The sequence below is a fragment of the Molossus molossus genome, unplaced genomic scaffold (genome assembly GCF_014108415.1).
Source record: "Molossus molossus isolate mMolMol1 unplaced genomic scaffold, mMolMol1.p scaffold_m16_p_10, whole genome shotgun sequence".
NCBI classification, from domain to species: domain Eukaryota; kingdom Metazoa; phylum Chordata; class Mammalia; order Chiroptera; family Molossidae; genus Molossus; species Molossus molossus.
In genome coordinates this window covers 20,542,373-20,558,381 of record NW_023425345.1, presented here as the reverse complement: position 1 = coordinate 20,558,381, position 16,009 = coordinate 20,542,373, and the positions used below count along the sequence as shown (strand labels likewise).

Sequence of the window (16,009 nt, the reverse complement as noted above, 5' to 3'; positions counted from 1 at the left end):
GGTCTAACGACTTGGTATAGTGAGTGACTCTACTTTTCTGCTCTGCACTCCCCACGTATCGCTATATCATCTGACCCCTGTCTGAAATTCTGCCAATGGAAAACAATTCCTTTTTAGGTGCTGAGCGAGTGATTGTTTAAAGTACAGCTAGGAGGAGCCGCACATCACCAGGAAGGGGTTACTTTCCCGGGAGGGGGGTGGGGGCTGGGGAGGGTGTGGGCCTGAAGCGACCAGCTTGTGATAGTTTCCTAAGGCTGCGGTAGGTAGCAAATTATCTTAAACTTAGTGGCTTACAACAACAGAAATGGATTCTCTCACGATTTTGGAGGTCAGAAGACTCCGTTTAGTTTCCCTGGGCCAAGATCAAGGTGTCAGCAGGTCCTCACTCGCCCTAAGGCTCGAGGGAGACCCCCCTTGTCTCTTTCAGTTCTGGTGGCTGCGGTGGTCCTTGGCTTGTGGCTACATCACTCCCGTGGCTGCCTCTGTGGTCACATGGCCTCCTCCTAACCTGTGTGTGCCCATGTCCCTGAGCTTGGCACAGACAGTGGCCTCTCCCACCCCTCACACACAGCCTCACTTCCACCTGTGAGGTCGCTAGTTAGCAGCTCTTTCCCCTTCAGAGTTGCCCTTTAGGATCCCCAGAATCAGGACCTCCCACTTGGAGAGAAGGGGGTGAGCCAGGGAGGGTGTGGGCAACACTGCACCCCGCCTCCATCGTCCGCAGGTGGAGAAGGCCCTGTGTCTCCTGTGTGGGCTGCTGGGAGGAAGAGACTAGGGGGCGGAGACCTCCTGGTGTCCTCCCTCTGTCTGTGTTCCCACCGGGGTGCCCCCACGTTGAGAGGGGAGTGGGGAGAAGGAGGCCGAGGCCACAGCATGAGCCCCCATTTATTTATTTTTGTCCTCCTTCCTCCCAGTTATCACCCCATCCCCCTGGGGAGCTCAGGACAGCTTATGTGTGGAAGGAGACCAAGGTGCCTGAACCACCCATGCTGGGGGGGGGCAGGGGGAGTCACAGATACCCACTTCCTTCCAGAGCTGCTTGTTGAATGGGTGAGGATCAGATTGAGTGCCCTCAAGAACCATGTGCAGTGAGGAGACGGGAGGAGGGATTTTATCGTTTCTGTCTTTTATTACCGAACCTGCAGTTCCGTGGTCGGCTGATGGTTCACCTTTCCTGTCCTTTAATGTGTCTAGGCAGGGGCGAGATCAAGGGTGGGGGTGCCTGAGCCAGAGAGGTGGGGGTTCCAGCCACGCATGTACCTCTTATACCGAATCGGCTCTTTGAGGACATACGAGCTTTTGTCACATTTATTTTGCAAACACAGGCCGGCTCTTTGCTGAACAAATGCTCCCCTACCCTCAGAGTACAAAGGAACAGTCTCATGTATCCACAGAAGTGGGAGGTGAAGACAGGAGTTTCAGATGGAGAACCTGACTGAGGCCCAGCTGAGCTCTTGGTCTCCCAGAGACGAAGGGGAGAGGAGGAGGGAGGGAGAGTCTACCACAAACCTTGTTTGTCTCCCTGGGTGCCTTTTGGGGGCTCCAGCTGCTAGCTTGCTACTCAATTTGTCTACTGGGTGCTAAAACTCCCTACTAACCAGTGTCCTGGGAGCAGCTTAAGAAACTGGTTACCAAGGTCTTAGTGCTGGGCGGAGGCCCCCAAACACGCCAGACCTCCCAAGGCACGAGCTCCTCCAGCTCCGAACTCCAGGTTTCAGGTTGTTTACCTGAGAAGCAAGGCCTGGCTTTGTCTTAGCCAATCAGGCAGTGTTTGTCTGTGGCTGGGGCTGGGAAATACCAGGACTTCTCTCCTGGGAGGTGATTAACTGTGATCTTTGGAAGTGTTAGTGTTTACTGCGGGTGTAGTCCCGCTGGGCCTCAGGTTCAGAAGTCAGGTCTGGTAACCGGGGTGGTTGGCAAGTGTTTGCCGTGTGGCTCCAGGGCCTGTGCAGGGCAGACTACACCGACCTAAGCACTCCCCCGGAGTCTCTTCGCCCACTTCTCGGTGCTTCCTCTCTTGCCAAGGTGGTAGCAAGGAGTCAGTTCATTCAAGAGCCAGGTCATATTACTAATACCTAGGGGATGAATGTTCCCTTGTTTTGCCAACACAACCCAGAGCCTGTCTGCTGGGACTGATAATGGCTTGTTTGAGTGCATATGCAGATTTGCAGCTTTCTCGGCTTTTCAAACACAGGACAGGACTGCTGGAGTCTGGAGCTCAGGGCCAGGCCTGGTAATAGAAAACTCCAAGCTCTAAGTGCTCAAATAATTGATGTTAATTTGCAGGCAACTCTACTGTACAATAAACATTTTAGAAAGATCCTTAGGTCTTCTTTTAAGTTTTTTTTTTTTTTTTAATTCTATCTGCCTGGAGAATGTCCACAAGGCTGAACATTATGAAGGGATCTTGTCTTTGGTAGACCCCTCTGCAACATGGAGGCCACGCTCCAGGGGCTGGGCTAGTACATACAGTGCCCTTGTTAGTTAGAAAAAGGCAACCCTTCCTAGGACACTTTACCACCATCTGCTGGGAAATTGCCATCATAAATATAAATGTACATGGAATGTGCATGTACATATATGATGTCTGTGATGTGAATGGTAGCCCTTTGGGTGTGTGGCCACTGTACACTGTGTGACCTGCAGAACATACTGGATGCCCATGGCTTGGGCCTCACTTCCACTGGGAGGCATGGTCCCTGCAACCCTCCTCCCTAGGATCACCTCCCCGGAGCGGAAGGCCAAATCCTGCTTTTGCTGCCGCCTGCAAAAGGTCTTCTCCTTGCACCTCTGCAGAGTTGGTCCTCAAGATGCCCAATCTTCCTTGAGAAGACTAAGGGCACCAGTTGTTACTCAGCCCCAGGGGCAAATGATCTGTCAGCAGCATCAACCTCGGGCAGGTGTCTGGAGCAGAAGAAATTTATCTTTATTGATGTTAGAAACAGGTTCATGATAACTCAAGGGGCTATCTAGTCCAGCCCCTAGCCCACTGCAGGCATGCTCTCCACAGGATCTATCCTGATAGACAGGTGATGCTATAACTGCGATGTAAGAGTCAAATCTTTGAGACATCCTTGCTGGGATCTTTCCAGTTCTCTTGCAGAGCTCAGCCCTATGCAGCACATCTTGGTTCCCTGATACATCTCTCCTTTCTTTTTATTCCCATTTGAAGCTAAAGCTCTCCCTCATGCCCTCAAATACAGGGGGAAGCAAAATCCTTTCAGTCTAGTTTTTCCATGTCTTGTTCAGGGCTCCCACCCACTTGTACGACCACTAGTCACGGACAGTCCCAGATTACCTGTTGTCCACTGGCCCCGAATTTAGTGTTTGTTTGGTGAACACAATCATTATTCCTTTGGTACTTTTGCTGCAGGTAACTCAACTGTCTTCACATTTGCTCCCCTTCCCCTTCCTCTGAAATAACACGCTGTTCACCTGTAACCCTCTTCCCTGCAGGGAGTCACCTGTCCTGCATGAGCTAGTATTTGTAAACACTCATGTGTACTTTGAATAACCATAATATGTCTCCTTAATAGCACAAAGAGGCACACAAAATACCCGTTTTGTTGAGGACAATACAATTCACTCATCGTGTCCTCATGAAACATTGCCCTAGCCTTTTATTTGCAAAGTAGAGACCTGCAAAGTTCTTTATAGTGTTTCTGCTCACAGTTGTGTTGAGGGGGAGCTCACAGGTCAGGAGAGGTAAGTTAAGCCCAGGTCTTGGCAGAGGTGCCCTGGCAGAGCTGGGGGTGCACGGGCCAGGTCTACTCCTGGCACCCTGCTTCCACTCCCTGACTCTTCTATTCACTAAATTGAGTGTTTGGTCTGGAGTGGATTTTTCTTGGAGATTGGAAAGACTTTGTTTCATGCATTTGCTTGGTAGAATCGTTGTGATTCATAGACAAACTGACTGTGGTCTGAGAGTCTGGTCCAGGGAAGGTCAATAAATCTCAAGGGAAGACCCAGGACCCCCAGTGTAGTTAGTTGTCAGAAGAGAGAACCATGACTTGGCCTGGCTTATGGACAGGGTAGCCACTCACTGTGTTCCACTGATGTGTAGCCCAGAATTGGGGTTTGAAAACACACACACACACACACACACACACACACACACACACACACCTTTATCCCTGTTGGAGTGAGACCTGCTCCCTCAGTCTCCCTTCAGTTACATGTGGGCTAAAGAGGGAGGACTTACTTCGCCTGCTTTGCTGAGGTCCAAGAATCTAGGGTGCTGCCCCTGGTGTCCTCGATCCTCTGTGTCTTCAGGTACTTAGTCCCTGTTCTGCATTTCAGCCCTCCCTCTGCAAGGTGAACTGAGCGCTACCCAACACTGAGAAAGCACCCCTTTCCTTTAGAGAAAACTCACTCTTCTGAACCCAAAGCAAGAGGAGGGACAGTGAGCCCATGGGCTTGTGGTGGGGCAGGGGTGACCGTAGTCACTGTGCCTTGTATGGGGATGGTCTACCCTTCAGGCAGGGATCAGGGGCTGCTACAAGGTTTCAAAGATTTCCCTCAAATTAAGCAGTACTTGCTTGGCCTTTTAGGGTACTTATTTGACAAACCGTTGAGGAGGGTCAGATAAGGCCTAGTACTCAAGCTTTCAGTTCAAATGCTTCTCTAACATAATAGTCTCAAAACCCTTAACGGAATATTTCCTAAGCGGCTTTCTTTCCCTTCTTCTTCCCCGGGGGGAGGACAAGAATGGGCAAGAACCCCACGGTGCCCCTAGTACGTATTCATTGAAATGTGTTGTATGGTTTGGGTGATACGAAATCTGTGCAAGGTGGATTTGCAATCTTATTCAAGGGACAAGACACATAGAAATTGAACAACCATGAAAGAGAACCCCACAGGTGCTGTCTTGGGTAGTAAATGCTGACTTGCCTAGAGAATGGTACGTGTAACGGCGCTGCAGGGGAAGGAGCTCTGTGATAAGAGCGGAATGTCTTTCCTTACTGAGAGCAGGATGGGTGGAGGGTTCCATCCCCAGAGCTCAGGCAGACCCCAGACTGGGAACCCGGGCAGTACTTGGCCCTTGTCCTCCCGGTCAGCTGAGCCCTGCCTTGACCCCTGAGAATTGCTCAGAGGCCTCCCAGGAGACCTGGAAGAGGGTGAGGAGAATCTTGTTGAGGGCTGGAGCTTCTGAGACATATCCAGTTACTGTACTTCTCATGAGGGCTGTACCCCACTATCTGAGAGAGAGAGAGAGAGAGAGAGAGAGAGAGAGAGAGAGAGAGAGGAATGTCTGACTCTGCAAAAGCCATCCATGTGGTAGAAATCTATCAACCAGTTTCATGGGGTCTTTTTGAGCCAGATCTTAGAATGTGGGTGGGAATCCCAGGCCAGCCAGAGTTATAAATAGACACAGGAACCCTCCCTCATCCACGCAGGCGACCAATGAGAAACGACGCCCTGCCCCGGGGACGAATTCTTGTGCCCACTAGTTTGGACCAGTTCAGGCTCTGGGCGCCTCCACACCTCCTCCAGGGGCGGCCACAAGGCACCCACACCAGGGCTGGAAAGATCAGGGCCTGGCTGAACAATCTGGCACTTCATATATCAGCCTGTCCTTTCTTTGTTCACTTCGGTCCCAGGACTGCCCCCTCCCTTCTCCTTTGTCAGCTCTTTGGGGACAAACACAATGGCTAAGTTTTAGAGCTCCCGTTACAGCTTTTTCTCCTCTCCGCCCCTCCCCCACTGGCCACCAGTGAGGTGTGTGTCTTTTCTCCCCCTCTCCCTTGCAGTGGCATGGCCCCTCCGGCGAGGAGGCCTGGCCTTCTGTAATGACCCGGCAATGTGATTAGATGGGCCGCAAGCAGGTCTGCGCACCGCCCGGGCAGGATGAGGTCATGGATTGATGGAGCTGGGGCTGGAGCTCCCTCTCGCCAGCTTCTAGCACCACAGACCAGAGAGAAGAAGACAGAGGAGCTGACGCCTGCTGGGCAGGGAGCCAGGCAGATGCTGGAAGTGTGCTAATTAGCTGACTGTCCTTTTGTCTCCCTGCCAGAGTGGCTGAGCAGAGAGCTGAGCAGAGGCCATTTTCTAACTGTGGGGCTGATAGGACAGCAAGCCAATGCTAATACTTGTAAGCACTTGATTACCTTCCTGTAATCTTACTTAGTTTAATTTTTAGCAAAATTTAATGTAATATAGTAGGTATTAACGTTTATGTGAGGAATAGGTTCCACTGTGAGTGACGGAACACCTAGTTACAATGGTTTATACATTGTAGAAGTTTATTTCTCTCTCATTGTAGAAAGGCTCGGGTGGGATGCCCAGGGCCAGTACAGGCCCCCAGCCACGGTGCTGGGACCCAGGGTCCTTCTGTCTGATTTCTCTGTAGTCCTCAGCACAGGCTTCTATTTCATGGCAGCTCAAGCCTCAGGCATCACAACCACGTCCCAGGAGCAGGGAGAGAAGGGGCAGAGAAGGAAGCACCTCGTCTTTGAGGACACGTCCTGGAGCTGCACAGGACCTTTCTGCTTGTATTCTGTTGGGCGAGGCTTAGTCACATGGCTGCTCTGGCCGCAAGGAAGGCAGAGGCGCAGAATCGGATTCCCAGCGCCTGTGTGCACAGGAAACCTGGGAACCGAGGCTCCTGGGACGGAGAAGAGAAGGCTAGATCCTGGAGAGCCCTCCATCTGCCCACGCTCTCCCTCTATGACGGCCAGCGGACAGAGGTGCAGAGAGCTGACCATTTTCCTGAAGTCACGGACTTCGGCAGGAAGGGGGTTGGGACCCCAGAGCAGCTAGGCTTCTGAACCGCGCTGCGTCTGGACCGCGCTACATCCGCTGAACCGCACTGTCGTCTACCCTGACTGCTAGGAACGCATGGGGGCTGGTGCGTCAAGGCCGTGAAAGACCGTGTGAACTGTGGTGTGGTGGCAGGTGACTGGCCTGTGCGTGGAGTCAAGGTTTGAGTCCTGCTCGGTCACCCCTCCCCTAGTTTAGCAGTTTGCAAATGGTTTCATCTCAAGACCCCTTTACGCTCTTAAAAATGATTGAGGACGCCAACGAGATTGTATTTGAGTGGGTTTATAGCTATTGGTAGTGACTACATTAGATATTAAAACTGAGAAATTTAAATCATATTAATTCATTTAAAAATGATAAACACATGATATTTTACATGAATAACATCTTTTTAATAACTATACATTCTAAACCAACAACAACAACAAAACACGTTGAGGGAGTAGAAAGGCATAGTTTCACAGCTTTGCGAATCTCTTCCCTGTCTGGCTCTGAGAAATCGGCTGGATTTCGGCTCCGGCACTCGGTCTGCTGTGAGGTCACACGTCACATAGCCTCTGGAAAATTCCGCTGTGCACTTGCAAAAGGATGAGAGCGAAAACGGCGAATGGCGTCTCAGTATTGTTAGGAAAATGGTTCTGGCCAAGTGGGAGTCTGTGGGGGTCTCTAGACAACACTTCTTGAACTGCTGGCCTAGTAAATCCTTCACTGTCTTCATGCCGCAGTTTCTAAATCTGAAGGACTGTATTTATTTCACGTTTCTCTGAGGAGGTTTGGGTTCTTCGAAGGTGTCTTCAGGCCTATGAAGGGTCAGTTTGTGGGAGCGGGTGATGCAGTGGTCTCTGAACAGGAAACTGCCAGTGATGTGGGAGATGGGGAGCAGAGAGGGGTAGATTTGAGAGGGAGGCTGGAATCAGACGCTGGGTGGCCTGGCTTGCTGCCTTCCTGAGCAGCCGGAACTTGGCCCTCTAAGCTAGGCTGGGACATCGTCAGATTTGCCTTTTATATTGACCTGGACACACTGCTCGAGACCTAGAGGCCACACAACCAATGCTTGTGAGTGAGGGTTTGACATCCTGCCTGCCGATGCCTTTACCCTGGATCCGAGAGGACACAATGTCAGTTTCAACGTGGGCTTATGTCTGTGGGCGCATCTTTTCTTGGGAACTGGCCTGGGCTGGCAGGGCTACCTGTGATGGAACGGAGGAGCCTGGGGGGCAGGGATAGCAGCTAGAGGGGCCACCGTGCTGCAGCTCTAGTGGCTGGCAGTCCTGTCCGGCCCTCAGACTGTGGTCCCCTTTGTAGGCCAAGTGCAGGCCAGGGCTGAAGAGGAAGGCTGGAGGGCTGACAGAGCAATCCTAGCCAGATTTCAGGTGCAAATGTTAGAGAGGCCAAAGGAATTATTCTAAGAAGGGAGGTAGCTGTTTCTATAGAAATCCACGCCCATCCTGCAGACAAATAACCAGAAAACACCCTTCTTGTAAGATTTTCTGTAAACCATTCAAGGCCTCAAGGGACCGCTCCAGGAGTGTGCTGGGGCACTGTTCCCACTTCTCCTCTGAACAGGAAAAAATGGACCGGGGCCAGCTGGAGACGAGCTGTGCTGGACTCTGCCCCCTGTCGCTCTGACAGGGGAGGGACGCTGGACGCCTGAATCTCTTCTTTCCTCTGGCTTTACTGTGTCCTGCTGGTGAGAACCCCAGGTGCCCAGTCCGCGTGCTGGCCAGAGTTAGTCCTGTGGTGCAGAGGTGGCGCCAAGCCACTGTCCCACAGACAAGGCGATGGCAGCAATCACTAGAAAAAAACTCATTGGGTTGCCTTTTTGTTTGTTTTCTGGTTTTGTCTTGTGGGTGGGGAAAGAGAAGACAAGAGCCGGGCATCTGGCTCTCTCAGGGAGGCCTCAGCTGCCCTTTAAGAGTCCAGTCATCCCACTATTTGAGTGTCATTTCTGATGGGGCAGGTGGTGTGGCTGAGGCCTCCTCCCCTGAGCCTCAGGAGAGTCTTACACCTGCCTATTACAATAGGGTGGGTCCTTCCTCATTTGTCCACTAGAAAGATACCCACTTTGTTCTGGCGGGGTGTGACCCTCCCAAATCAAAGAATAACAAAAGCAGTTCTTCTGTTCACCACGGAGCCCCCAAGATAGTAGTGAAGTGACAATGTTGCCACGGCAACCATTCATCCTTATACAGCCCAGAGAGATGGAGACTGGGGAACGTGTCAAAGATATCCTTCAGTCCTGCTGGTGACCTGCTCGCCATTCTAAAGGATAAATCTGATGGCAGGATGGACAGTGGAAGGGATCTCTCTGGTGGCCAAGATATCAATGACGATGATGACATGGGGTCACCATTTATTAGTCTAAACCTTTACAGGCATCGTTCCATTCAACCTTCACCTCAGTCTTTTTAGGGAGGCACTATTATCACTATCCCCGTTTTCCAGGGGAGATGGGGGTACATGAACAGCTCGAGGTCACACTGCTAGCGTGGGGAAGAGGCAGAACTGGACCCGGGCCTCCAACCTGAGAGGAGTGAGTCAGGAAGGCGGGTCCCGGGGGGGGGGGGGGGGTCTGCTGTCAGCACTTAGCCTCCAACTGCAGAGCTGCTAATCATCCTCACCCAGGAGTCTGCAGCTGCAGCTTTCTAAGGTGCAGAGGGAGCCAGCTACACCCAGCTGCTTGGGCCATCGGGCCCTGGGCCACCTCGTGCCTCCTCCGCCTTCCTGGGTCTGCTGCAATCAGGGCGTGTCTGTGACATTCGGCCCTGCCTGCCTGGTTCTGATGGCAGGCTCTGCGGCTGGGGCGGGGGCAGGGCCCCAGCTCAGGACACAGGTTCTCCTGGGACCACAGCAAGTCCCTGTCCCTGGTGCTGCCAGGGAGGCTCTTGGAGAGGATGAGCACCACTGGGTCAGATTTCTGTTCCCCCAGGCCCTCCACAGCACCACTTTTCAGCTGAAGTCCTTTCGCTGACTGCTGGCTTCCTGCCGCAGAGGCGCCTGTGCTGGAAGAAATGACACGCCCCGTGGGGGTCGTTTCTAGTGGCAATACTGTGTAGCATCAAATCAAAGACATTGTTGATTCGAAGACACACCATTATTCCCTGTGCGTCACTTAGGAAGAAAAAGCTGCCAGTTCAAGTATGATATCAGCTGTAAGCTGCATCCCGCATTTAGAATCATTGAAACACACAGTGCAGAGATGTTTGCAAATGTGACATATAGGAGTGTTTATCTATACCGACGTGTTACAGGAATAATCAAGGACAACAGTTCCAAGCCTGCCTTGTGTTATTGGGTTGGGGGTATCAACAAAGTGCTAGAACCCAAGAAGAGCCCTGGCCTGGTAGTGTCCCTGGGGCAGTGTGTAGACTCCTAGCATGTGTCTGATGATGGGAACTGGTCCCGCTGGTCCCAGGAGTCTTCTAGGAAATGTTGAAAAAAAAAAATTGCTGAACTCTGTCCCCATCATACTGAACTTTAATCTCTGGGCATAAGACCCAGGAATGTCTACTTTATAAAACTTGTCCCACCTTATTTACGGTGGAGAAGACCAATGCCAGGGAGCAGAGGTGACTAGGTCAGTGCAAAACTGGAGCCGATCAGCCTTCCTGGACTCTGGAGCCACACGAACTCCAAGTTCAGCTTTCTTTCCACTACTTTCTCCCTCTCTGCTCTTTCCCTTCAGGGGACACTGTCTGTCACCGCAGCTCAAGGGCCTTGGACTCCGCATTTCCAGGGCTCTGTTGAGGTGGTAACCTTCGTTGATTGATGGACTGTTTAATAGGATCACTGTTGATAAGCACCTACTGTGTACCAGGCACTGTCCCTATGTGAGGAAACTTCCTTGTGTCCAGGGCAGGGCGAGGTCCCCACAGAGCCACACTCAGGGGACACTGATGAAACAGCGAAGAGTCAGGGTCACATGCTGCAGCCCTCACTGAGGTGGCATCTTGTTCCTGCAGGGCCCGTGGGAGCAGTGCCAGCTTCTGAAGAGCGCCTCGGTGTTCGCCCGCTGCCACCCGCTGGTGGCACCCGAGCCTTTCGTGGCCCTGTGTGAAAGGACCCTGTGCACGTGCACCCAGGGGCTGAGGTGTCCTTGTGCGGCCCTCCTAGAGTATGCCCGGGCCTGTGCGCAGCATGGGATGGTGCTGTATGGCTGGACCAAGCACAGCGCATGCCGTGAGTCACTGCCACCCTCCCTGGGGCCTGGGGAAGGTGGTGTCTGTCCTGGGGTGCCCTTAGGAAGCTCTCAGCCTGCATGACAATTGTGTGCGTCACCATACCCCAGCCAGCCAGTGCCTGCAAAGCCCCCACGTTTCTGGACTCAGTTCCTACACGGCCCCTGCCCTTTGTCACCTGGCCGCAGCGTGCTGGTCCACAGGGGACGTCCCCTCCCTTCAAGGCTGTGATGAGGCCTGAACGGCCTTCCCAAGGTCCCTGTGTCATTTCGCCTGCCTCTGTTCTCACGTCATGCCTCATTTGGTTCCCCACGACTCCCTCAGAAAATCTGTCCCCTGGATACAAAAACGTTCTCTGTCTGCGACCAGAATCTCAGCAGTGTGGCAGCTTCACCGACTGTCTTTGCTGACTGCCTGTCTGAATCGACGAAGAGCAGGGAGTGGGCCAGGCTGTCCCTGGTGATCCTGGAGATCCTGACAGGCTTTCATTAAGTTCCTCCCTTTCATTAAATCAGCCTTCTGTCCTCCAGGCCCAGGGCTCCCCACTCCCTCCGCCTCACCTCATGGCGCCTGTGGTTTTGATCTTTTAATCTCATTGGGTCCCTAGTCATTGGCTTTAGCACTATCCCCAAATTATCATGATTAAATAGGAGCTTGTCCGGTCACCTTGCAAGAAGCCCACTCTCCCCAGACTATGCACTGGTCGGAGCCGTGCAGACGAGCAGCTAGTCTGCCGTAATTACACGGGTCCTACGGGCTGATGGAGGTGGCGAGTCGGCCGCTGTTTATACCACACACACAGTTTCAGTTTGGGTTTCTCAGCTTATAAGTTAGAGTTTTCATGCTCACTGGGGAATGTGAGAAAGGTGGCTATGGGCTGCTGGCCCCTTCTCAGAAGGTGGAGGCTGTTCTCTTAGGCCTTTGGGGATAGGCTGGGGGAGGTACCTGAGGTATCTTGGAGAAGAAGGGTTTCGGGACAGTTATTTGGTGTTGTGAAACCCAGAAAAGAGTTCCAGCCCTTCAGTTGGCCTGGGCATCAGACAGACATGGGGTTGGAGAGAGAGGGAGAGAGCCAGCCCTGACCCACGAGTTGCTGTGTCCCGCGGGGAGGACAGAGGCTTGGGTGGCAAGCTCTGAAGGCAATCCTGTAGCTCAGTGGGAATCAGTATAGGGAGGGGGCTGTGACTGGCATATGCCTTGTACGGGGTGGAACATTTGATTGGGGCCACCTTTATGAGGAAGAGGGACCTCAGAGGAGAATGTGATGAAGACCTCATGTACTCCTCGCTTGGCCCCATGAGGCCATTCATTTCAGCCTAGAGGAGTTTGGCATCACCCTGAGAGGGTTTTAGCTGAAAGGGACAGAGCATAGGGGGGCAAAAAAAGATAAACCAAGTTGTTCATGGAGAACAGACGACCAAGAGGAAGGGGTGGTCTCCGGAGACCCTGCTTGGTCTTAGGCTTCTACAAGACGAAAGATGCTCCTTCAAGGGAGGGTGGTTGGGTGGAACAGCCTTGGAAGGGCCATTGGCCACTGGGGTGTCATTGGGATGGAGAGGGCCCCTGGGGCCCATGAGACAGAGGGAAGCAGACCACAGGGGCTTAGGTGTGGCTTGTGAGATGCTGCGTGGAGGGGACTGCTCCGGGGAGACTCCCGCACTCTCTGTTCCAGGACCGGAGTGCCCTGCGGGCATGGAGTACAAGGAGTGCGTGTCCCCTTGCACCAGAACCTGCCAGAGCCAGCACATCAGTGAAGTGTGTCAGGAGCAATGTGTGGACGGCTGCAGCTGCCCTGGTAATACACTTCCCATTGACTTCCGAACCTGAGACCTGGTGCTCCCGGCTTGGGGAAGTCGGTTGAAAGCCACTTGCGTTAGTTCCCGTTGCTGACGTCACAGGCCTTTCATTTAGTTTTTACAAGTCTTCATACAGAGCGGTCAGGATGGAGCTGGGATTTATTTTTAATTCATGTTTTCTCGTTGTACTGCATTCATGACAGCACGTGTGTCTAGGACGCGGGAGCACGGTCTGGGTATGTGGCCCGATCTCATGGCAGTTCTGTTTTCTCAGGGAAGGGTCAGGGAACTGGTCTGGGAGAAGGATGTTTTATAATATTTTTTGCATTGATTTTAAAATTTTTTAGAGAGAGTGGAAGGGAGGGAGGTAGAGAGAGAAACATCAATGCTGAGAAAGACACATCGATTGGGTGCCTCCCGCACAGCCCTGGTGGGGGCTGGGGAAACCTGCAGCCCAGGTATGTGCCCTTGACTGGAGTCAAAGCCGAGGCCCTTTGGTCCGAAGGCCGATGCTCTGACCGCTGAGCCAAATCGGCCAGGGCTAGGAGAAAGGTATTTGAAAATGTTTTCTGGGTTTGCCATATGAGCTCAGCTGCAAAAGAGCTCAGCGCTGGAGAGTCTTTCTCAGGAGAGACTGTTGAACGATTCAAAGTGAGTCCTGTGTGCTTTGACTCATGACTTCTCTATCGGAAGACCTTGGACAAAGCTCTTGTCTTGATTTCACCTGTAGAAGGGAGATGACTTATCTTCCCCTTTCTCATGGCGTTAGTGTGGAAGGTAAATGTCACACACGTCCTCCGAACTTCCTGGAAGCAGTCCTCAGCCTAGACTCATGACTTCCCTACTGAGAGGCTTTGAACAAAACTCTTCCCCTGTTTCTCCATTAACAAGCCCTCCCTCATATTGGCCTAATGGGAAAGGGTAACCTCACAGAGCAATTCTCTGAGCTTCCTGGAAGAAGCCCTAAGCTGGTGATCACCATGGGGAGTCTATAGTTGTGAGACAAGTAACGTTGGGGACAGTGTTGAGTCTGTGCCTTGATGCCCTTGCACCCAGAGGGCCAGCTCCTCGATGAAGGCCGCTGTGTGGACAGAGAGGAGTGCTCCTGCGTGCATTCAGGGAAGCGGTACCCGCCAGGCGCCTCCCTCTCCCGAGACTGCAACACCTGGTAAGTGGGGGTGCAGTGTGGTCTGGGGGGGGGATGCCGAGGGGGAAGCTGAGGCGGCAGGGGCAGCAGCAGGGAAGAGGACCTGGCCTGGGCTGAGGGGGAAGTTCAGATGGGGTGGGGGAGGTTGGGGAAAGGGTGTGGAAGTCAATGATTGAAAGCAAGGATTATATTACAAATATGCTAGCACGGCTGGTGAGGCTCAGTGGTTGAGCATCAACCCATGCACCAAGTGGTTGCTGGTTCGAGTCCCGGTCAGAGCACATGCCCAGGTTGTGGGCTGCTCCCCAGTGGGGGGCATGCAGGAGGTGGCCAGTCCATGCTCTCTCTCATGGATATTTTTATCTCTCTTTACTTCTTCCTTTCTCTCTTTCTGAAAATCAATAGAGAAAAAAATTAAACAAAACAAACATGCTTAGAGGAGGCCAGATCAGGGAGAAAAAGACTTACATGCAAACGACATCTCTAGTTTTCCTGCAAACTATGCTATAATAAATGACCCTCTTTTTGAAGAGGGACTATGTAACAGTCAGCAAGCCACAGGCAGTCCTTCCCTTGAGATCATTTATCTACTAGGTGGAAGGACGCAGCAGTGTCCATGGACACTCACGCAGGCCTACACTCCATGGTTCCCTGCAATCGGCCAGGCCCAGACTGGGCTGCTGCCTCTGCTTAGCTCAAATCATTTCCTCAAGAAGCTCCTCTGGCCCTGGCTGAGTAGGTCAGTTGGTTAGAGCATCATCTCAAAACGCCAAGGTTTCAGGTTCAATCCCAGGTCAGGGCACTTTCAAGAATCAACTAATGAATGCATAAATAAGTGGAACAACAGGTCGTTGTTTCTCTCTCCCTCTAAAATCAATCAATAAAAATAAGAAAAAAATGCACGTAAAAAGAAGCAGCTCCTCTGGATGTTTCCTCTGGTTAACTTCACCTGCCTCTATGCTGGAGGAGATAACTCCCCCTTTCGTCTCCAGGTCTCTTCTCTTTGCTCTCTCCTCCTGCTTGGCAGTCTGCTAGGAGTCTCCAAGGGCCGCCCAACATGATTCTTGGTGTTAACCCTTTCAACGACTCTCTCTTCCTCTCTTCCAGTGTGTGTGTGTGTGTGTGTGTGTGTGTGTGTGTGTGTGAACACATGCTTTTAAGGTTGGGGGAGAGGAATTAATTTTTAAAATTCTCACCCAAGGATATGCTTTTATTGATTTTAGAGAGAGGAAGGGAGAGAGAGAGAAACATCAATGTAAGAGAGAAACATCGATCAGTTGCCTCCCATGTGTACCCTGACTGGGGATTGAACCTGCAACCCCAACCAACTGAGCCACCCCGCCAGGGTGGGTGGAAGAATTTGATTGCTTAGTGCCTGGGTAGGGACATTGGACCCCCTAGCTTTTTTGTTTTGTCTATTTCTCTGTCAGGGTTTCTTCCATTGGGCACTATCTCTAAGGTTGCTCGTGGCCAAAGCCCTGTACTATACACTTTTCACCTCATAATCACCCTCCAGCATTAGCTCCTTTCTTCTCCCTCTCCCTTCCTTTGGGGGGCTGTGGTATCTGTGGGGAACTCCCAAACCGATCATGAACCTTTGCAGAACTGCCAAAAATGACTTGTGCTTCTCTCCCCAACAGCATTTGCCGAAATAGCCTGTGGATCTGCAGCAACGAAGAATGTCCAGGTAGGCGACCTTTTGCTCATCCTCTGCCTGCTCTGGATGGAGAGGCACGACCTGCCTTACTAGCCACACATCAAGGCAGGGAGCAGGCGGCTTCTCTGCATGGGCTGGATACACCCCTTGACCACAGCTCTGGTTTTAGATACCAGCTGTGCCAACCCACTCATGGGCCAGCTGAGGGAGAATGCACCTGGGCTAAAGTTTTTCTTTTTTCATCACCTGATGAGAAAAGGATTAAGGTTGAATGGACTGTAAAAACTGTGAGGTCACAGTTGACTGAACAAAGATGACTCAAATTCTTTGGAAAAGTAAGAGGAAGAAGGGCCTGGTAATTCTTTACGGTTGAAGTGAGAATTCCTGGAATTTTCTGGAATGCCTGATATCAAGACCTTGTCATAGTTCAAGAGCTAGGAAAATTGGACCACCAAATAATTCCTCCTACCTT

The 16,009-nt window shown here is 52.0% G+C and overlaps 1 protein-coding gene across 1 annotated transcript in view; it reads left to right on the top strand.

Annotated features, from left to right (window-relative positions):
* The window catches only part of VWF (von Willebrand factor), a 125,460-nt gene that overhangs the window by 14,639 nt on the left and 94,812 nt on the right, over positions 1–16,009 (top strand). Inside the window, exons 7-10 of the mRNA XM_036250841.1 lie at positions 10,722–10,938; positions 12,610–12,732; positions 13,790–13,901; positions 15,521–15,567. Coding sequence (XP_036106734.1) covers positions 10,722–10,938; positions 12,610–12,732; positions 13,790–13,901; positions 15,521–15,567 — 499 coding nt within the window. The remainder of the gene's footprint in view (positions 1–10,721; positions 10,939–12,609; positions 12,733–13,789; positions 13,902–15,520; positions 15,568–16,009) is intronic.